The following is a 21,907-nucleotide window of genomic DNA, read 5'->3' as shown; positions in this document are numbered from 1 at the left end:
TTATATGTGTACTGATCTGTCTTAATCGCCACCTGGCTCTGAAAAGATTTTTAATCAAGGTGGAAAAAAAAAAAACAAATGGAACAAGACTCTCCTTTCAAAAGGTATAAAAGAGATGGCAGCGTTGATATTCCTGAAAATCAAAATACAGATACAGCGAGTTCCAGTCCCGCCTTAGAAATGGAAGCTGCTGGGCCAGTCCTTCTCTCTGAGCCCTAAGAAGGAAGCAACGGCAAACCACTTCTGGAACACCTGGAAAAGACTAGAACGGAGTAATGGAACAAGAGTTGGAAGGGGCTCTAGTCCAGTGGTCGCCAACCAGTAGGCCAGGGACCACTGGTGGTCCGTGAGAAAATTTGGGTGGTCCGCAGAGAAATGTCCACCCCCGCCCCAAAGCAATTACTCCAGGCTGTGTGGGAATACAAAGCTGCGCCGCCCACATGGCCCGCGGGAACACAAGGCTTGCGTCGCTTGCATTGCAAACACTATGAAGTAGTGAGAAGAGGGGGGGAAAGGGCAGAGGGGGGGAACTTGCCCCTCTCACCCCACGCGCCTGGCCTGGCCACCGGGCTGCTTCTTTCCGCTTCTTTCTTCTGCTTTTGGCTTCACGCAAGGAAAGCAGCCGAAGTCTTTCTTTCTAAATCCCACAAACTCCGCCAGAAATGAGTCTTTGGGACCCTGCAAGGCCTCCTGCTCCAAGAGGCTGAGCCGGCAAAGACTCGTTTCTGGCGGAGTTTGGAGGAGAGAAAGAAAGACTTCTGCGGCTTCTGCTGTTTTCCTTGCATGAAGCCAAAAGTCTCTCTCTCTCTCTCTCTCCCCCTGAGAACGGAGCTGGAGCTGGTATACTGCGATCCCAAATAAAGAATGATTGAACAGTAGGAAAATGGGGTGGGGAATTTTCCTGCAGACTATTTTGGGGGGCATTTTCCCAGGGTCTCTGGTCCGCGGGTTGCAAAATGATGGTCCCTGAGGTGCAAAAGGTTGGCGACCCCTGTTTTAGAGGCAAGGGCTTAATTTGGGTAGAGGGCTACGGGAAGACCCTCTTCCATTACCCTGCCACACCTGGAGCATCCATGGGGCGAGGAAGTCCTTCGGCTCTCGAAGGGAGCCTCTGCTGAAATCCAGCCATTGGGGAAGCTTTCCCTGTTGAACATCCACCGCCTGCCACAAAGTCTTGGGCAGGGGCAGAAGGGAAGGATGCCATGCCCAGATCATCGATGAGGCAAGAGAGAGGGAGTTTGGAAGGAGCCTCCGCTGTAACTCCAGCACTTGGAGGAGCTTCACCCGGTGAACACCTGCCTGCTGGAAAGCTCTGGGCAGGGTTAGAAAGGGAGGCTGCCAGATCTTCCACCATCCTGCCATGCCCTCGACGGAACAAGGAGACGATTTGGATCTTGGGGGGAAGCCTGAAGCTCCAGCAATGGGGGAAAAGTCTTGGGCAGGGCCTGAGTGGGAGATACGCACCCTCTCGGCTGGTCCAAAAGGGCCGGGGAACCCCGCTTAGGGCGATTTGGAGAATGGGAGTACATTTGGGGCAGTTAAAGGACCCCGGGCGTCCCTCTCGCAGTTACTACTGTGACAACTTCACAGATAATAAATAAAATATCTATCTATATAAAAGCGGAATGCCCCTCACGCATCATCACAAAATCTCCAGAACCGTAAAGGCCACAAACTTGAAATTTGGGCATCTATGTTCCTCTTGGCTTCTAGGGGCTCACTAAGAAAGTTTTTTTCCAAATGACCATCAGAGCATTTAGAGTATTTCCTATATTATTATTATTATTATTATTATTATTATTATTATTATTATTATTACTACGCTCTGATGCTAAGGAGTTCTACTCCCCCTCCACACCTGAAAAGAAATCTCTTCCAAATGCAAAACACAAGCAGAGGAGTTTCACTTTCACAGCAGCCACCAGTTTTAGTCCAGAACAGTTGAGCTAAGCCACGCCCAGGCTCCTTGCTGTCTCCTTGCTCACACAGCAAATACTCTTTCAGTTTCCAAACAGCCCTCAACTCTCTCAAACATTGACAGGACGCTAGCCAGATGAATACTGATAGAGGCTGGTAGGCAGAGGCAGCGTTTTTCCCTCCTTATTTTCCTCCCCAAAAACTAAGCCAGACCGCATAGTTTCCTAGCGAAGCATGGGCACCTTTGCTAGTATTTATATATGCTGTATTCAAACACAGAGAGGAAGCAGCATTAATTTAAAAAGATGAGCAATATAGACTCCTCACTGCACTTATTCTGGGAACTTGTCACAGGCCAATTAAGGCCTTTGTTAAACAGCGGATTTAATTAATGAGCCTGTCATCAATTTCCACGTTATTTTAGTCATGCCTCTTAGTAGAGCCTTTTTTGGGGGGGAAAGTCATCTTGCTCGGAAAACCTGACTTCTAAATTTGTTAAAGGAGTGGTTTTTATTTTTATTTTTTTTAACGTTCGTAAATTATTGAGCTAAAAGTCAACAGGGGTGAGACTTCCTAGACGCCGGGATAACTTTCAGCTAAATTAGATTGTAATTCGGTGTTTTTTTTTTTAAACAAAAACCGACAGCGGTATTTACCGAAAGAATTTTTGTCCTGCCAATTTAGGCATCGAAATGTAAACCTTGGATTGTAAATGTGGAATGTTTGTTCTGGAGAACACTGAAAAAAAAAAGAAAAAGTGATTGATTCTGGTTATTTATTAGCTTGGCCTTCCTCGGTCTGCCTCTCTGCTGATAAGAACAGAAAACTTGGAAAAAAGAGTCCATTTCGGAACCCTTTCAAAGATGTGCTTTGATGTTCAAATAGAGGTCATGTACCCTTGGCAGGAAGTTCAACAGGAAAAGCTTCCCCTAATATTATCTATTTGGTTTTACCTGGCGAATGCTCTCCTCATCCTTATGACCACACAGAGCCCAAAATTTCTGTTGCTAACTGAGACATTTGTGAAGTGAGTTTTGCCCTCGTTGTACGACCTTTCTTGCCACAGCTGTTAAGTGATGTTCTGACCGAAAACCTGGTTCCAAGGAAACAAACAGGAAATGGAGGTAACAACAAAACCTTTGAATGATACTTTACTCCGTTCCTTCCCGGTGAAAAGGCTGTTTCAAACTAATTGTCTCTGATAAGAACAAGCCTTGCCAACGTGGTGCGAGGCTGCCAAGAACACGAGATAAAAGTTACTAAGAAATATTTCAAACACAAAATGTCTCCAAACACCAACCAAGATATTCCGAACGTCGACAAGGCTCGAGTGCAAAAACGTCTTTGCTTCCTGCAAAGAGCTCCGGTTTCTCAGCTGGCTTTTATCTCTTAAGGGAGGGGCCATTACCTTGCAGCCTTACTCCCGAGTCGCCTATATTGCTGCAGCTGCTCTTTCCTTCAAGCAGACCTGCGCGCATGCACACTGGGCACAGGCTCCTCGGGGGCCTCTTCCTCACTTATGCCAGTCTCCACGATCTCCGAAGGCAGCCTTCCACACCTTGATGGTCCTGGCCCCATCCCTGCATCGCACGCAGGTCCCTCACCTGAGTCCTCGCTCTCCGAGACCTCAGCTGTCTGCACTTGTTGCTGGCAAACCACAACAAGTGAATCACTGCAGTTGTCAATAAGTTAAATGAATCTGTTTTCCCCGTTGATTTTGCTTGTCAGAAGATCACGAGACCTTGGCACACAGCAACAGTCATAAGTACATGCCAGTTGCCAAGCGCCTGAATTTGGATCACGTGATCGTTGGAATGCTACAAAGGTTGCAACTGTGAAAAACAGTCATAAGTCCCTTTTTTCAGTGCCGTTATAACTTTGGACAGTCACTAAATGAACAGTTATAAGTCAAAGACTACCTGTATACTAAAGGCAGAGACGTTTCTGATGGAAATATATGTCAACGCACATAATTATGTTTTATACCGGGTAGTGGTTGGGATTTTAACTTGTAGGTGATGCTGCAGTACTCAAAAAAGAAAAAAGAAATGAGAAGAATCCACGCCAGTTGTAAAGTAACTCTCCAAATTGCTTTGTAACTGTAAGGAAGAATAACAAAAACGGAGTGAATCAAAGATCCTGAAAGGAGAAAAAACACCTGAAACTTAAGAAGAAAATAAGCCCTGGAGAGACGGATGTCATATGTTCCGAAATATCTCAATGTTTGAGCCGGATTTAAGGTGTTTGGACACTTTTTAAGAAGGGTCAACATAGAAATGGGAAGGCCTGGAAAAAAAAAACCCAGAAAAAAAAACACCCCAGGTTTTTTTCTGGGGGCGGGGGCCTCAATTGCGGTTGTATGTTGAGGACTTACCTACACTGGAATTCAACGTTATGCAACTACGAGCAGTAGACCAAAGCCAGACTAGAGTTTGGGCCTTTAAGAGGGCCGATTTCAATAGATTTAGAGAGAGTTTGGGAAGGATTCCATGGATGAGCATCCTGAAGGGCAAAACAAGCCAAGAAATGGAATGGAATGGAATAGAAATAGGAAAGAATAGAATAGAATAGAATAGAATAGAATAGAATAGAATAGAATAGAATAGAATAGAATAGAATAGAATAGAATATAGGAAAATATAGAAAGAGAAAAGAGAAGATAATATAGGAATGGAATGGAATAGAACATTAGAATAGAAATAGAATAGAATAGAATAGAATAGAATAGAATAGAATAGAATAGAATAGAATAGAATAGAATAGAATAGAATAGAATAAGGAATTGAATGGAATAGAACAGAACAGAATAGAATATAGGAAAATGTAGAAAGAGAAAAGAGAAGAGAAGTTAAGAATGGAATGGAATGGAATATAGAATAGAATAGAATAGAATAGAATAGAATAGAATAGAATAGAATGGAATGGAATAGAACATTAGAATAGAATAGAATAGAATAGAATAGAATAGAATAGAATAGAATAGAATAGAATAGAATAGAATATAGGAAAATGTAGAAAGAGAAAAGAGAAGAGAATATAGGAATGGAATGGAATAGAATATAGAATAGAATAGAATACAATAGAATAGAATAAGGAATGGAATGGAATAGAACAGAACAGAACAGAATAGAATGTAGGAAAATGTAGAAAGAGAAAAGAGAAGTTAAGAATGGAATGGAATATAGAATAGAATAGAATAGAATAGAATAGAATAGAATAGAATAGAATAGGGAATGGAATGGAATAGAACATTAGAATAGAACAGAACAGAATAGAATATAGGAAAATGTAGAAAGAGAAAAGAGAAGAGAAGTTAAGAATGGAATGGAATGGAATATAGAATAGAATAGAATAGAATAGAATAGAATAGAATAGAATAGAATATAGGAAAATATAGAAGGAGAAAAGAGAAGATAATATAGGAATGGAATGGAATAAAACATTAGAATAGAATAGAATAGAATAGAATAGAATAGAATAGAATAGAATAGAATAGAATGGAAGGGAAGGGAAGGGAAGGGAAGGGAAGGGAATATAGGATAATGTAGAAAGAGAAAAGAGAAGAGAAGGTAATATAGGAATGGAATGGAATAGAATATAGAATAGAATAAGGAATGGAATGGAACAGGAGAATGGAATAGAATAGAATAGAATATAGGATAATATAGAAAGAGAAGAGAATTGAATATAGGAATGGAATGAATAGAATAGAAAGAATAGAACAGAATAATAGCATTGGAAGGAACTTTGGTGATCTTCTAGTCTCCTGCCTAGGCAGGAAACCCTACACCACTTCGGACAAATGGTTATCCAACATCTTTTTAAAAACTTCCAGCGTTGGAGCATTTACAATTTCTGGAGGCAATTTGTTCCACTGCTTCATTGTTCTCATGTTCAGGAAATTCCTCCTTAGTTCTAGGTTGCTTCTCTCCTTGTTTACTTTTCCACCCATTGCTTCTTGTCCTGCCCTCCAGGGGCTTTGGAGAACAGCTGGACTCCCCCTTCTTTGGGGCAGCCCCCGAGACATCGGAACGCTGCTACCACGTGTCCCCTGCTCCTTCTTTTCATTAGACTAAATAAAAGAAGTTTGGGAAAAGTGAGATGATTATTAAAAGCCCAGGCCTGCCCCATTTAGCTTGAAAACGTGGAAAGTGAAGGCCGTGTTAACAGGATCCCCAGTGATTCTAGATCTACACCACGGCATTAGAAATTTAATCAGATTTAATCAGACGTTAAATGCCACTGCATTCCAAAGGGCTCCAGGCTAGGATTACCACGAACTTTAACAATACTTTAAAAAGATTAGACCGTATAGCGTGACTATCTTCTGAACAAACACGTCGAGGATTATTAAGGCTCGAAGCCGATTTAACTCTGGCTTAAATTAGCTGCACAGCTACCTCCTTGCTGGAATTCCCATTTGAAAATATGTTGATTTAGGGCCATTTATCAAAAGCTGTGGGGGAGCCTAGATTTAATCCATCAAATATAGGCAGTCCTCGCCTTGCAGCATTCATTTAACGCCCGTTCAAAGTTACAACTGCACTGCCAGAAAGGGGACTCACGACCGGTTTTTTTTCGGAGCTGTGACCACTGCAGCCATCATCCCCATGGTCACGTGATTTACATTTCAATGCTTGGCAACTGCTTCACATTTATGACGGTTACGTGATTCCCTCTTTTGCGACCTTCTGACAAGCAAAGTCCATGGGGAAGCCAGATTCACTTAACCACCAGGTTAGTAACTTAGCAAATGCAGGGATTCCCTTAGCAACTGTAGCAAGAAAAATTGTAAAATGGGACAAAAACTCACCTAAGCAAATTGCTCACTTAGCAACGTCAATTTTGAGCCCAACTGTGATTGTAAATGGAGGACTACTTGTAACCTTTTGAGGAAAACTCGGCTGAGAGAAACCGCAGCGGTAACAACAACTTGAGCCTCCTTTTGACTTGAATTCAAGCCAATATTTTAAGCTTTAAAAAAAAGGGCACTGCTTCCTCCTCATTTTATGGAGAGTCCTTGACTTAGCCCTCCCATACAAGCACCTCTTACAATACTACGTCAATGCCTGGAATCCTCTACCTAACTCTGTGGTTTCTTCCCCAAACCCCAAAAACTTTAACCTCAGACTGTCTACTGTTGACCTCACCCCTTTCCTAAGAGGTCTGCAGGGGGCGTGCATAAGTGCACCAACATGCCCACCGTCCCTGTCCTATTGTTTCTTTTTATTTTTCTTATATGTACCCATTTCATGTATTCGGAACTATGTTTTTATTTATACCTGTTATCTTATAATCGCTTGACAAAAAAATAAACAAACAAACAAACAACACAGTATCAACAGTAGAGACCGTCAAATGTCCAGGTTCTATCATATCACAAGTCCTAAAATGGACACCCATCATCAAAACCGTCATCAAAAAAGCCCAACGAAGAAGGTTCTTTCTGCGCCAACTCAGAAAGTTCAAATTGCCCAAGAAGCTGCTGATCCAGTTCTACAGAGGAATTACTGAGCCTGTCATCTGCACATCCATAACTGTCCGGTTTGGTTCTGCAACCCAACAGGACAGACACAGACTCCAGAGAGGAATTAGGACTGCAGAAAGAACAATTATTACCCACCTGCCTTCAACTGAGGACCTGTATATACTGCAGGACTCAAAAAGAGGGCTGTGAAAATATCTACAGACCCCTCACATCCTGGACATAAACTATTTCAACTCCTACCCTCAAAATGACGCTATAAAGCCCTGCACACCAGAACAACTAGACACAAGGGGAGTTTCCCCCCGAACGCGATCACTCTGCTAAAGAAATAATTCCCTCAACGCTGTCCAACTATTTACAAAGTCTGCACTACTACTATTAATCTTCTCATCACTCATCACCCATCCCCTCCCACTTGTGACTGTATGGCTGTAACTTTATCGCTTGTATCCTTACGATTTATATTGACGGTTTCCTAGTATGATTTGATGGCTTATTGTACCCTGTGACTATTATTGTTGGACCTTATGATTCTTTACTCTTGACGAATGTATCTCTTCTTATGCCCACTGAGAGCATTTGCACCAAAGTCAAATTCCTTATGTGTCCAATCACACTTGGCCAATAAAAAATTCTATTCTATTCTATTCTATTCTATTCTATTCTATTCTATTCTATTCTATTCTATTCTATTCTATTCTATTCTATTCTATTCCATTCCATATTCTATTCCATTCCATATTCTATTCCATTCCATTCTATTCTATTCTATTCTATTCCATATTCTATTCTATTCCATTCCATTCTATTTTCTATTCTATTCTATTCTATTCTATTCTATTCTTACAACCATTTATTTAGTGACCGTTCATGATTACAAAGGCACTGGAAAAAGTCACTAAGGGCTGTTTTTCACCTTACAACCGTTGTAGCATCCCCGTAGTCACATGGTCAAAATTTGGATGCTCAACAATTGACTCGTATTTTTGACGGTTGCAGTGCCCTGGATATGTGTGAGACGTCATCATGTTTTGTGGCCTTCTAGTCCAACGCCCCCCCCTCCCCTTCTCATTGTTAAGAAGTTCTTCTTAATTCCAGGTTGCTGGAATTTCACCCTTAAGTGGGAAAATAGATCTCAAGTCCCTTTTTTGGGGAGTGCCATTGTAATGTTGAACGGGTCACTAAACGAACGGTTGTAAGTCGAGGACTACCTGAGGCTGCCCCATCATCCCTTCTGATTTCCTCCCCCCTCTGGCCACTTGCCCGCCAGCAGATGCACTGCCTGAAGGTGAAGCGTGCCCGTGTTGCCAGTGAGAACGCTCCAAAACAATAAACAAGAGTTGGGAGGGACTTTCGAGGTCATCTAGTCCAACCCCCCCAAGCAGGTTTTGCAATGGGGAAAGCGGCTTATTGCAAGAGGCCCATCCAAAGGGACAGGGCACCTAGCAAATCTCATCCTATATACGACGCGCCTTATTTCTCCCCGCAAAATAATTTCCTCCTAATTATGAATATTAACGAGCCGCTAAGGGGAAAATTGGGGACTCCACGACTGCAGAGTATAACCACCATAACGCCCCTGGCGCCTGCGCAGTGCCGTCGCCATCTACTTTTTTTCACACACCCGGGTATGCGCGCGCAGCAGAAAAGGCGCCGCCTCCTTTCCCTTCCCGGCCCTTGCTAATCTTTCCCAACGGCGCCTGCGCGAGATTCTCGTTTCGGCGAGGTTAACTCCGGCCGTTGAAGGGGGGGAAGGCTCTCTTCGCCGGAAGTGCGTGAGGCCACCCGACCGGAAGTGGTCCTGCGGTGGGAGAAAAGAGGAGCCTCGCCGAGCGGCCGTGGCAGGAAAGGAAAGGGAAAAGGACCGCGGTGAGTGAAGGGCCGGGAGAAGAAGGGACGGCCCGTGCTTTTCAGGCCGAGGGGAATGAGGGGACGAAAGAGACCGGTTCGCCTTTACCCGCGCCCCTCACACAGAGGGCGAAAAGGTTGACGCATTCGCGGGGGAGGGGCTGGCGCAATCGAAGCCTCGCCCTTCGCGCGTCTTACGTCACAGCCCCCCCCCGCCCTGCGTGGCCACGCCCCCGGGCAGGACTGCTGGGTGGTTGGGGAGGCGGCTCTGCGTGGCGGTGACGTCATTCCCCAGGAATTGCGCAATCGGCCGGTAGGATCGAGTGGGGGGGGTCTCCTGTCTCCCCTCCCCCCCCATTATCAGGGGCGCCTGCTGTCATCTCAGATTGCTGGAGCCTGATAAGAAAGCGAGGGGTGGAGCCTCTTTGGGGGGCGGGGCAAGGGGCGGGGCTTTGGTATCCAGCCAAGACTTTATGCCCTGGAGATCTTTCCCCTCTGCCCACCTAGGGAGCCAACCACAGGTAGTCCTCGACTTACGACTTACAATTGACCCCCAGCATTTCCGTTGCTAAGCGAGACCCGTCCCAGTGTACAACCTTCCTTGCTGCTGGTCCTTCTGTCAGGAATGGTGTAAGGTCTCCTGCTTGGGCGGTGGGTGGGGTGGGGTTGGACTAGATGACCTACAAGGTCCCATCCAACTCTGTTAATTTGCAAAAGTAAAGTGTTAAGTGAAGAATTAAAAAAAAATAAGGGGGAATCTTGAGTACTATGAAACGTGAAATAAATTCTATCAGTGGTTGCATAAAAGAAGGCAGGAATTCCGGGACATAAAAAAAAAGTTGAAATCCACGTCTTACACTCGTAAGACCCTTGGCTTATATCTTGCAAGTCTGGCTAGCCCAAGGGTCTTCCAACTTGGCAAGTGTAAGATTTGTGGACTTGAACTCCCAGAAGTCCTGAGCTAACACGATTGGAGGAGGAATTCTGGGAGTTGAAGTACACAAGTCTTAAAGCTGTCAAGTTTGAAGCCCCTGGGCTAGATATTTATATAATCTATGTCACCTGTCTGTCTATCATCCATCCAGCCATACACTATCTAGTTCTGCATCTAGATCTTTATATGATCTATATCATCCATCTCTATCTATCCTATCAATCATCTATTTCTCCCTTTCATCCAGCTAGCCCAAGGGTCTTCCAACTTGGCCAGTTGAAGACTTGTGGACTTCAACTCCCAGAATTCCTGAGCTAACAGGACTGGAGGAGGAGGAATTCTGGGAGTTGAAGTCCACAAGTCTTAAAGCTGTCAAGTTTGAAGACCCCTGGGCTAGACTCTTGCAAACGAGTGATCAACCCTCGAGAAATCTCATCTGACCCATTTGTAGAGCTGTTCTGGTTGCATTCGCTCTAGTTGTGGAGATCTCTTTCCTCAAGTAATGAGCAGTTTTAATGCTTAGGTAATTATCAGTTGTTCAAGGAAAGTCAGCAAATACCCTAGGAATTATTTTTTTTTCTCCTGTCAAATCCTGGTTTGGTTTTTTTTTTTTTCCTTAGTGGAAGAAAACCCAAATGATCTAGTTTCCCCACATTCGGCCTATATAGATTGATGCAGCCTCTCTCACCTAGGTCAGGGAGGGCCCGCAATAATGCACTCTTAGTGAGCTTTCCACCTCTTTTGTTAAAATGCACAAAATGTCTACAGCGTGGGGTCGATGGAGGCTGCCCCGAGGCCGTTTTCATTCCTTCTGCTTTGGTTGCAAGGCCGTACATATATACAAACAGTGTGTCGGTTGGTTCATCAGTTTTGTGCATTCATTTCGTAGTCTCAATTATAGTTATGTTACATAATAACACTAATTATCAATCCAAACTTATATGCCCTCATATCATTATTAAAAAATCATTTGACTATAATTTTATTCATTCATACTTTATGAGATAACTATAATTTAAGTAATTTATTCTATAACAAATCATATAATCATTCCAAATCTATCCTAAAAAACACTTTATAGATGTGATGTCAAATAACAAAAGAAAAAGAAAAAACAAAGATATTCCTTATTAGCTAACATTCTAGATATTCTATTATTGTATTTTATCATCCAACCATTGATAGAAAAGGTCCCAAGTTGTATAAAATTGTTTATCTTCTTGCTCTCTCATTTCAAATGTCAATCTACTCATTTCAGCACATTCCAATATTTTCTTAATAATTTCTTCCTGCAATGGAATTTTCTCATTTTTCCAATTTTTAGCAAATACAATCCTAGCCGCAGTTAGTACATTTGCAATCAGATATTTCAAGTCTTTACAGAAGTATTCAAGTATTTGAGGGGATGCCAGAAAGAGGAGGGGGTCAACTTATTTTTCAAAGCACCTGAAGGCAAGGCAAGAAACAATGAATGGAAACTAATCAAGGAGAGAAGCAACCTGGAATTAAGGAGGAATCTCTTGGCAGTTGGAACAATTAACCAGTGGAACAATTCAACCTCCAGACATTGTGGGCTTTTCCTCGCTGGCGGTTTAAGAGGAGACTGGACAGCCACTTGTCTGGAATGGTATAGGATCTCCCGCTTGACCAGGGGGATGGACTAGAGGACCTCCAAGGTCCCTTCCAGCTGTATTCTGATTGAAACATTCTGCTGTTGGTTGAGCATTGCAGCTGCCCTAGATAGTAACTTTTGAATGTTTAGTACCCCCTTTTTAAAAAAAACTTCCATTGTTTCTCCTCCCTATTGTAGCCTCCCCGATTCAGGCTCTGTTTTTCAGAGGAGCGCTGCTATCCTTTTACTACTGGTTGTTCTCAGCACTAGGTGGCAGTAACGGATCGTAGTTTCCCTCCCTTTAATCCAAAGCGTGGGCACCCCCTGTGTGCGCCTTGCGCAGTCTCACGAATCTCCTTGCCCGTTTTGGGGCTTTTCTGTTTCTATTTGTTCTTTTTTTTTTTTTCCCCTGCAAGGGATTGATTTCAGGGATAGGAGCAGATGGAAAGGAGAAGGGTGAAGGAGCCTCCATCCATTTTACACCATTTTACAGACCCCAGTGGCCTCCTTTCCTCCCTGAAGACTAAAAGCAAAATGTCCGCTCCAAAATCTTACCACCAGCTGTAAACAAGTCCTGCCTTTATATTATGCATCGTTTGAATGCGTGGATGGGACACAGAGTGAAAATGAAATGAAATGAAAGAATAGAACTAAGGAGAACTTTCCTGACTGTCAGGACAACTAGCCAGGGGAAGGACCTGCCTCCAGAGGTTGCAGTTGCTCTAACATTGGAGGTTCCTAAGAAGAGATTGGACAACCATTGGTCTGAAATAGTAGAAGGTCTCATGCTTGAGCAGTGGGTTGGACTAGAAGACCTCTAAGTCCCCTTCCGCCTCTGTTATTTTGTTAAGGCTCAGGCTTCCCTAAGACCTGAGAGCACCTAATAATACTTAAAAGGCTGTACAGGAAAGAGAGGACAATTTATTCTCCATAACACCCAAAAGCAGGACGAAGAAGTAATGGATGAAAGACCTCCAAGGTCTCTCTCTCAGCTGTGTTCTTCTGAATGATACAACTCATATGCCTTTTGTAGACCAAAGGTTGGTTTTTCCCACTACAACAACCCTGTGAGGTGGGCTGGAGAGAGAGAGAGAGAGAATGGGACTAGCCCAAAGTCACCCAGCTGGCTTTCATGCCTAAGGCGGGACTAGAACTCACCGTCTTCTGGTGATTGGCCCAAAGTCACCCAACCGGCTTTCATGCCTAAGGCGGGACTAGAACTCACCGTCTTCTGGTGATTGGCTCAAAGTCACCCAACCGGCTTTCATGCCTGAGGCGGGACTAAAAGTCTCTGTCTCCCAGTGATTGGCCCAAAGTCACCCAAGCAACTTTCATGCCTAAGGTGGGACTAGAACTCCCCGACTCCTAGTGATTGGCCCAAAGTCACCCAGCTGGCTTTCATGCCTAAAGCGGGACTAGAACTCCCCATCTTGTGGTGATTGGTCCAAAGTCACCAAGCCACTTTCATCCCTAAGATGGGACTAGAACTCACCGTCTCCTGGTGATTGGCTCAAAGTCACCCAGCTGGTTTTCCTGCCTAAGGCGGGACTAGAACTCACTGTCTCCTGGTGGTTGGCTCAAAGTCACCTAGCTGGCTTTTATGTCTAAAGTGGGACTAGAATTCACAATAAATAGTCTGATTTCCAGCCCAGCACTATAGCCACTATTTTACTGTTCCACAAGCTCAGCAACTTTTTAAGTTGTGTGGACTTTGACCCTCAGGTTGGAGGCCCCAGTGCTTCCTAACCTTTTAAGAGTGTAGAAAATAGAATGTTTCTCCTTTTAGTTGTACCGGCCAAGAAAGGGTTCTGCTTGACTCAGTATTCTTATTGTGGGGAAATAGACTCTTAGGTGTCATGCCATGCCTTAGTGTGAGAGCTTTGCTGCACCAAAATCATGATATCCGTCCAGCATATCTAGGAAAGGGCACAGAATTGATCGAAAGAGAAACCAGGATGGGATAACATGAGAGGGAAGTTTTTGGCGAAGAGACTGAAAAGATGGGTGAGTAGATAGATGGATGGGTGGGGGGATGAAAGGAAGGAAGGAAGGAAGGAAGGAAGGAAGGAAGGAAGGAAGGAAGGAAGGAAGGAAGGAAGGAAGGAAGGAAGGAAAATGGGGAGGGAGGAAGGAAGGAAGGAAGGAAGGAAGGAGAGAAAATGGGGAGGGAGGAAGGAAAGGAAAGGAAGGAAGGAAGGAAGGAAGGAAGGAAGGAAGGAAGGAAGGAAGGAAGGAAAATGGGGAGGGAGGAAGGAAGGAAGGAAGGAGAGAAAATGGGGAGGGAGGGAGGGAGGGAGGAAGGAAAGGAAGGAAGGAACGAAGGAAAGAAAGGAACAAACGAAGGAAAGGTAGGTAGGAAGGAAGGAAGGTGTGTTCAACAATTAATATCCATGTGTGTTCTTGCATACTTGTTTGAGGGAGGAAGGTAGACTTATCAATGGATTGCACGCTTCTGTATTTTTATAAATAGAAAAGTGATATATGGGTCAGTAGTAAGAAACAAAGTTGAGGGTGGAAAACTTTCTAATCCTGGAATAATTGACTCCATTTCTAGGTTGGTTCATTCATTCCTTCATTCCTCACCTTTTCTCATTTTTACGAATACCTCAAGGCGGTGAATATATCCAACACCCCTTCCTCTTTTTCCCCCATAACAACTTGGAATAGCGTTATTGTCACTTTGAATCTACACCTATCGGCATATATTAAAATGAAATTTCGTGGCATACAGTTCTCAGAAGGGTCACCACCTCCAATATACAGCCCTGTGAGGTAGGCTGGGCTGAGAGAGAGGGACTGAGCCCAAGTCACCTACCTGGCTTTCCTTCCTCAGGTGGAGCTAGACGTCAGGGCTGGCCCAAATTCTATCTTAACAGAAGGGGAAGGGGAAGGGGTGGAATTATTGGGAGCGTCGGGAGAGGCCACGCCTGAGAAAGTTCCAGCACTTCAAGGTCATGTTATGGAAACTTTTCCAACGGCGCAGACTGTTTCCCAAAGCACAAAGAATGTGTTGGGATTTGTGGACAATGGACAGTGGGTGGCCTAAAGAGGGAATTCATTCACGCTGCTTTCTGTGGGAACCTTTAGAATTGGCTTTGCTTCTCCTGTGCCTCTATCCATGATGGTGAACCTATGGCACACCTGCCTCAGGTGGCACGCAGAGCCATTTGTGTGGGCACGCAAGCCCCGGCCAAACTTACCTGCACTGTGCATGCGCGCGCCTTCCAGCTGATTTCCAGCCCGTTTAAGGCCATTTTTCCCTCCTGAGGCTTGAGGGAAGCCTCTGCAGCCTCAGGAGGCCAAAAAACAGGTCTTCCAGAAAGACTGAAAGTGCCGAAAAGGGCCCATTTTCGGCCTCCCTCGAGCCCCCGGGAGGGCAAAAACGGCCTCCCCCAGGCTCCAGAGGCCCTTCCGAGGCTGAAAACGGGCACTTCCGGTATTTCCAGAAGGCCCATTTTTCGGCCTGCCGAGGCAGCAGAGGCTTCCCTCAAGCTTCCAGAAGGGTGAAAGCAGCCTCAAACGGGCCAAAAATCAGCTGGGAGGCAACATGCCCAGTGCACGTAAGCGGGCGCGGCGGGGGTGTGGCACAGGCACGCGTGGGGGGAGGGTGCATTGCATAGAATTGATGGATGCTAAAACTCGCCATTACCTGCTTTCTAGCCTGGTGACTTTAACTTACTCAACGTATGTAAGAGAAGAGCCTGGAGAATTGCTTAAGTAGAATTGTTTCTAGCTACTCTTGTTAGTTTTCTTTGGGCATAAGAGCGCGTTGGATTCTTGGAAGTTCTGTAGTCTTTCAGAATATCTCTTGATTAACGACAGAAGAAAGTGGAAGCCACTTATTCTTCATCTGCCCTTTTTTCAGTACCCGGCCCGGTAACTGTGACCATGTCTACGAGGATGATATGCCGAAGATTTTCAGGGCGATCTTGTAAGGCACCGGCATTTCTCAAGACGGAGACCGCGAAGAGCTTCCCCCACGAAGAAGAGGGCCAAAGCATCCAAAGAAGGGGCAGAGACCCTAAACTTGCCATTGTGCTCAAGGCTTGGAAGCCACCAGGCTACCCGTTGCATCCTTATCCCTCCATTTCCCGGAAATCCAAGTCTCTCCTTCACAAGGGTGCCCTTGGAGAAGGAGCTCTGGAGTATGTTCGCTCCCGAACGAGCGTTAGATGCATCCAGAACGCGCCCAGTGTTTTCTGTCTCCCGGGACTTTCGAGAACAAAGAACATATTTCCAGATTTGGGAAACGGCTACGCTTTCTGCACTCGGGCATCCCCGAGAGACTCGTGGCTGCGGTCCTCCGCAAGGAACGACAAGGATGAGGCCCTTTCCAAGCCTCAAGGCAGTAGGGAAGTGGCTAGACAATTCCAGAAGCAAAGGCCCGGGTACAAATCTCTGTGTTACAACCCCGATGAACACCGTCAGCCCCTTTCGGCCGAGGAGTGTCATTTCATCCTCCAGAACGTTTCCGTGCTGAAAGAATACATGAAGCCCAAGGACATCGTGAAGTCTTTCTCCCGGCTGAGCCATTTGCCCGCAGAAAAACACCGGGAGTTCAAATCTGGCTCCAGATTCGCGGTGCTGTGTCAGGGCGTCGCCAAGAACGCCCGCCTGTTCGGCAACGCGGAGCTGATCATGCTTTTGAAGGCCTTTGTTGCCTTGGGCATCCCGCCCGCCCACTATATGTTGAAGGCCCTAGAAGCCGAATTCGTCCGACGGGTGGAGGACCTGAGTTTGGATCAGCAACTGCTGGTAGCCGATCTCTGGCGTTGCCTGAATTGCAGGGTCCCCCAATATCTGGGTGCCATGTTGAACGATGTCAACGCGAATTGGAAGGATCTGTCTTTGACTCAGTTGGTCCAGCTGGCTTACATCGTCGGCGAAGGCCGAATGGTCCCGGAAGAGTTAGCAAAGAAATTGGAGGCCTCGGCTTTGAAGCATTTGCAGGCCCTCAGTCTGGAGGAAGTCGGGATCATCTGCTTAGGCTTCTTCAAGTCCCAAAGCAATATGTCCGAACTCCTCTTGAGAAAAATCGGAGACAAAATTTGCGGCTCCTTGGGAGACATGAGCAGCTTTGCCATCGTGAATGTGCTCAAGATGTTCCGCGGGGTTCACCTGGACCACTTGGACTTCCTCAAGGAGCTGGGGCACGTCATTCCTCCCAGAATTGCCACTCTCAGCATGCCAGGGGTCATGCACATCGCGTTCGCCTGCTCCTCGTTGCATTACTGCAACGGAGACATCCTGGACGCGATTGCGGCCACGGTCCCTTCCAAGGCAGCAGCGTGCCGTACCAAAGACATCGCGAAATTGCTGTGGTCCTTTGGAACCTTGAACTACCAGCCTCCCAACGGAGAAGAGTTTTACACCAGCTTGTTGGAACAGCTGGAATCGAGGCTCTTCGAATACAATAAATTCCCTGAGCACCTGATCACTTCCTTAATCGGGTTGGCCTTTTTGGAGCGTTTCCCCTACGATTTGCTGGACTACACTTTGAGTCCCGAGTTTATTGAGTTAAGCAGAAGCTGTAAACATGACCTCTGGAAAGATTTTTTCACCCTCGACGGCACGGTGGGAATCGAGTGTCCGGGCTACACCGGCAGCCGTCTGAGTAGCCAAAGCAAGGAAGAGATGGCGGGGAAAATGCAGAATTATTTCTTGAAGCAGGAATTTGATGCGGCTTGGTACCTTCTGGAGGAGATACTGGGCGGCCCTCAGTTTGTCAAGCTCCATGCCGTCCTGCCTCACGTCAGGTCCGTGGATTTAGAAATCCGTTTGGACGCCGACCGGAAGCCGTTGCCGTTTAATCCGGAAGGCGCAGACGGAGGGCGCTTGGAACTGAAAAAAAACGGCACCCTCCTGACCGATAACATCATTCAGCGGCTTCTGAAAGGAAAATCACTCGGCCCGCCCGGCCGAGAAAGCGAGAAAGATCAGTATATTCGGGAAAGGGCAGAGTCGCGCGGACTGCCTGTTTGGAAAAAAGTTGAATTTCCCGATGCCGACCCTGGTTTGGAGACTTCGGCTGATGGGAAAGTGGAAGGACAACCGTCTCCGACAAACCAGGAGCCGCAGGAATGTGTGAAGTTAGCCCTTCAGGTCACCAATCGAAACCAATACCGGTATCACTCGAGAGAGCTGCTGGGACTCCATGCTATGAAAAGGAGACAGCTCCGTCGAATTGGGTACATACCAGTAGAACTGCCTTTTTGGGAGTGGTTCCCGTTACTCAAATGTAACCGGGAGGAACAGCGGAAGTATTTGTACCAGAAAGTGTTTGAAAGGTAGCCAGAACATTCCGTAGAAGCGGCTTCAAAACCCTCGCGGCGATGGCTTGAGTTTTGAGCTTTTGAGATGACGTAGGATGGAAGCCCCATCTTGAGAACCAGACTTGTGTTTTCCAAGCTGCTTAATTTCTGATTCCCTCTCCCTCTGCGAGGGTTGTGGTTAATATTTGAAGAGGGGTAATGCTAGCTTTCATCCTGGGCCTCTTGTGAGGGCGAAAGGATTTCACTGTCATCCTTAAGAAAATAAAATGTAATTTCTAATGCAATTGGATTTCACTTAGGCTTCATAACTTTGCCTCCAGAGGAGCAGCCATTGTAACTTGAAAAAAACTCAAGGAAAGCAGAACTTTGTGAATATTCATTTTATTTATTTACACAAAGGGAGGGAGGGAGGGAGGGAGGGAGGGGGGAGAGAGAGAGAGAGAGAGAGAGAGAGAGAGAGAGAGTCCAGCAATCGAATTGCCACATCTCACATTCAGTTTCTCACATACTTGACAGCCTGAGAAATGGGAATTAAAAGTTGCCTGAATTGGGAGAGATGTGAGAAGAATTGTAAAATGCTTTGCGGGTGTATATATACGCGTACGTGAGAAAGAGAGTTGGATGCGTGCATAGATGAATAGGAGTGGGTGGCAGCGTCTGTCCCACGCTGATTGATCTTGGAAGCGAAGTAGGATTGTAATTATTTGAATGGGAGACCACTAAGAAATCCTTGGAGTGTGGGTTAGACTGGGAAGACAGGAAATATCTCAGGGAGGCATGGGGAAATCACTTCTGTCTTGCACACCAAATAAATAAATCTTATCTAATCTGTTTATCTATTTTGGAGGTGGCTAAGCGAGTTTTGCCCTGTTTTACGCCCCTTTCTTGCCACCGTTGTTAAGTGAATCACTGCATTTATTAAGCTAGTAGCCCGTTTGTTAAGAGAATCTGGCTTCCCCATTGACTTTGCTTGTCAGAAGGTTGCAAAAGGGGAATCACTGCAACTGTCATAAGTACATGCCAGTTGTCAAGCCTCTGAATTTTGATCATCTGACCACGAGGATGCTGCAGTGGGTCGTAAGTGCGAAAAACGATCCTGTCACTTTTGTTCAATGCCGTTGTCATTTTGAATGAAGCGTTGTAAGTCGAAGACTATGTGTGTGTGTGTGTGTTACGTTTTTGCAGGTATTTAACTTTAAAAGCACAACTACAATGATGTGGGAAAATACCCAAACAAAGCTGAATGCCACACATACACACACACACACACACACACACACACACACACACACATATATATTCTTATGTTTTCGTGGGTATTTATATGTATGGTATTTAGGTTTCTTCGGGTATTTTCCCACGTCATTATAATTGTGCTTTTAAAGTTTAAAGTTTCGGTAGAATCTCATCTGCCATCATCAGGCTTCTGTATTGTGTTCGTCTGTGAGTCAGACTTTCACAGCCGTTTCAGTTAGAAGGTAGATTGGAAATCCAGATAGTCCTTGACTTACAACAGTTCATTTAGTGACGGCGCTGGGAAAAATGACTTACGGCCGTTTTTCAGAGTTACGACGTTTGCATCTTCCCCATGGTTGTGTGATCAAAATTCAGATCCTTAGCAACTGACTCATACTTACGACCGTGGCAGCGTCCCCTGATCCCCTTTGGCGACCTCCCGACGAGCAAAGTCAATGGGGGAAGCCAGGTTTCACTTAACGACCGGGTTACTAACTGACCAACTGCGGTGATTGGCTTAACGGTGGCAAGAAAGGTTGTAAAATGAGGCAAAATTCGTGTGACAGAGGCCTCACAACACAAATTTGGGGTTCAATTGGGATGGTAACTTCAGGACTATCTGTGGTTCATCGTATGATGGGATTATAGTTGTTGGTCTGAGATTCACATGCCTTGTTTTAGGCAAAGGTCTTCAAACGTGGCAAATTTAAGCCTTGTGGACTTCAACTCCCAGAATTCCTGGAGCTAACATGACTGGAGGAGGAATTCTGGGAGTGGAAATCCACAAGGCTTAAAGCTGCCAAGTTTGATGAGCCTGGTTTTAGGTGTCAGTTTAGCCTTTCTCTTCTACAGGGTTGCTAATTCTCACCCCCTGCTAATTATAATATTCATTGCAATTATTTTATAACCACCCTATGCCACCCATTCCCCACTTTCATAGTCTGTAGACTAATCCTGTCCTTTTGGGGTTGTTGCGAATCATTGCTTCAAATGATGGTGAATAATCAAAGAAGAAAGTTAACAGAATAACCGAGTTGGAAAGGATCCGAGAGGTCTTCTAGTCCAACCCCCTGCCTAGGCAGGAAACCCTACACCATTTCAGACAAAGGGTTATCCTAGCTGGCTGGGGAATTGTGAGAGATGGAAGTCCACATCTTTTTAAAAAACTTCAGTGTTGAAGCATTCACAGCTTCTGGTGGCAAGTTGTTCCACTGATTAATTGTTCTGACTCTCAGGAATTTCCTCCTTCGTTCTAAGTTGCTTCTCTCCTTGATGAGTTTCCACCCGTTGCTTCTTGTCCTGCCTTCTGGAGCTTTGGAGAACAGCTTGACTCCCTCTTCTTTGGGGCAGCCCCTCAAAATATTTGAACCCTGATCTCCTGTCTCCCCTGGTCCTTCTCTTCACTAGACTAGCCAGGCCCAGTTCCTGCAACCGTTCTTCATGTGTTTTAGCCTCCGTTCATCTTTGTTGATTAATCTTTGCGTACCTTAAATTTATTGTTTATTTCTCTCCCACATTTATGGGTGGAATCAGTGGTGGGATTCAAATAATTTTAACAACCGTTTCTCTGCCCTCATGATTTCTTCCAACAACCAGTTCACCAAACTGCTCAGAAAGTTAACCACCGCTTCTCCCCATCTGGTGCGAACTGGCTGAATCCCATCGCTGGGTAGAATCCAAATTAGCTTCGTTAGACTGAAGGCAATTGCACTTAGATTTATATACCACTTCATAGTGCTTTACACACCACGCTCTAAGGGGTTTACAGAGTCGGCCTCTTGCGTCCAACAATCTGGGTCCTCATTTTAGTGACTCGGAAGGACGAGTCAACCTTGAGCCGGTCAGGAAGGTGAGTGAGAAAGAGAAATAAGAAAGGGAGGGAAGGAAGGAAGGAAGGAAGGAAGGAAGGAAGGAAGGAAGGAAGGAAGGAAGGAAGGAAATAAAGATGGGGAGGGAAGATGGGGAAGGAGGGAAGGAAGGAAGGAAGGAAGGAAGGAAGGAAAGGAAGGAAGGAAGGAAAGGAGAAGGCCAGTCAGAAAGAATGAGAAAGAGAGAAAGAGGAGGAGGGGGAGGGAGGGAAGGATGGAAGGAAGGAAGGAAGGAAGGAAGGAATAGCATTTACATGCCACTTCCCAGGGCTTCCCAGCCCTCTCTAAGCAGTTTACACAGTCAGCCTCTTGCCCTCAACAATCTGGGTCCTCATTTTACCCACCTCGGAAGGACGGAAGGCTGAGTCAACCGTGAGCCAGTCAGGATCGAACTGCTGGCAATGGGCAGACTTAGCCTGCAATACTGCAATCTAACCCCTGCACCACTACAGCTCCATATAATCCTACTGTATTTTGAGAATGATGTCAACAGATACCTGTATTCTGTAAATTGTAACACAGGTACTCCTCCACTTACAACAGTTCATTTAGTGACTCTTCAAAGTGATGATGGCACTAAAAAAAATGACTTATGAATGTTTTTCCACACTTACAACCATTGCAATATCCCCATAATCATGTGATGATTGTGGTCAGAATTCAGACCCTTGGCCACTGACTCATATTTATGACGGTGGCAGTGTCCCGTGTCTTGCGATCCCCTTTTGCGAC

At 45.4% G+C, this 21,907-nt stretch overlaps 2 protein-coding genes across 5 annotated transcripts in view; both read left to right on the top strand.

Moving 5' to 3' along the window:
- The first annotated feature begins 9,182 nt into the window (after positions 1 to 9,182).
- FASTKD5 (FASTK mitochondrial RNA regulator 5) lies at positions 9,183 to 18,355 on the top strand. The gene is made up of 2 exons (XM_026722914.2): positions 9,183 to 9,274; positions 15,665 to 18,355. Exon 2 carries the CDS (start codon positions 15,688 to 15,690, stop codon positions 18,088 to 18,090), a length of 2,403 nt encoding a protein of 800 aa, XP_026578699.2. The 5' UTR covers positions 9,183 to 9,274; positions 15,665 to 15,687; the 3' UTR covers positions 18,091 to 18,355.
- UBOX5 (U-box domain containing 5) overlaps positions 9,183 to 21,907 on the top strand; it is a 20,634-nt gene continuing 7,909 nt past the window's right edge. For all 4 annotated transcript variants that reach the window (XM_026722922.2, XM_026722921.2, XM_026722919.2 and 1 more), the window contains exon 1: positions 9,183 to 9,274. The gene's annotated coding sequence lies outside the window, so the exon portion shown is untranslated. The remainder of the gene's footprint in view (positions 9,275 to 21,907) is intronic.

This window comes from Pseudonaja textilis, chromosome 6, assembly GCF_049901715.1.
Source record: "Pseudonaja textilis isolate UNSWEBS1 chromosome 6, rPseTex1.2, whole genome shotgun sequence".
Classification (NCBI taxonomy): domain Eukaryota; kingdom Metazoa; phylum Chordata; class Lepidosauria; order Squamata; family Elapidae; genus Pseudonaja; species Pseudonaja textilis.
The sequence above is the reverse complement of the archived record's forward strand: the minus strand, read 5'-3'. Positions and strand labels throughout refer to the sequence as shown.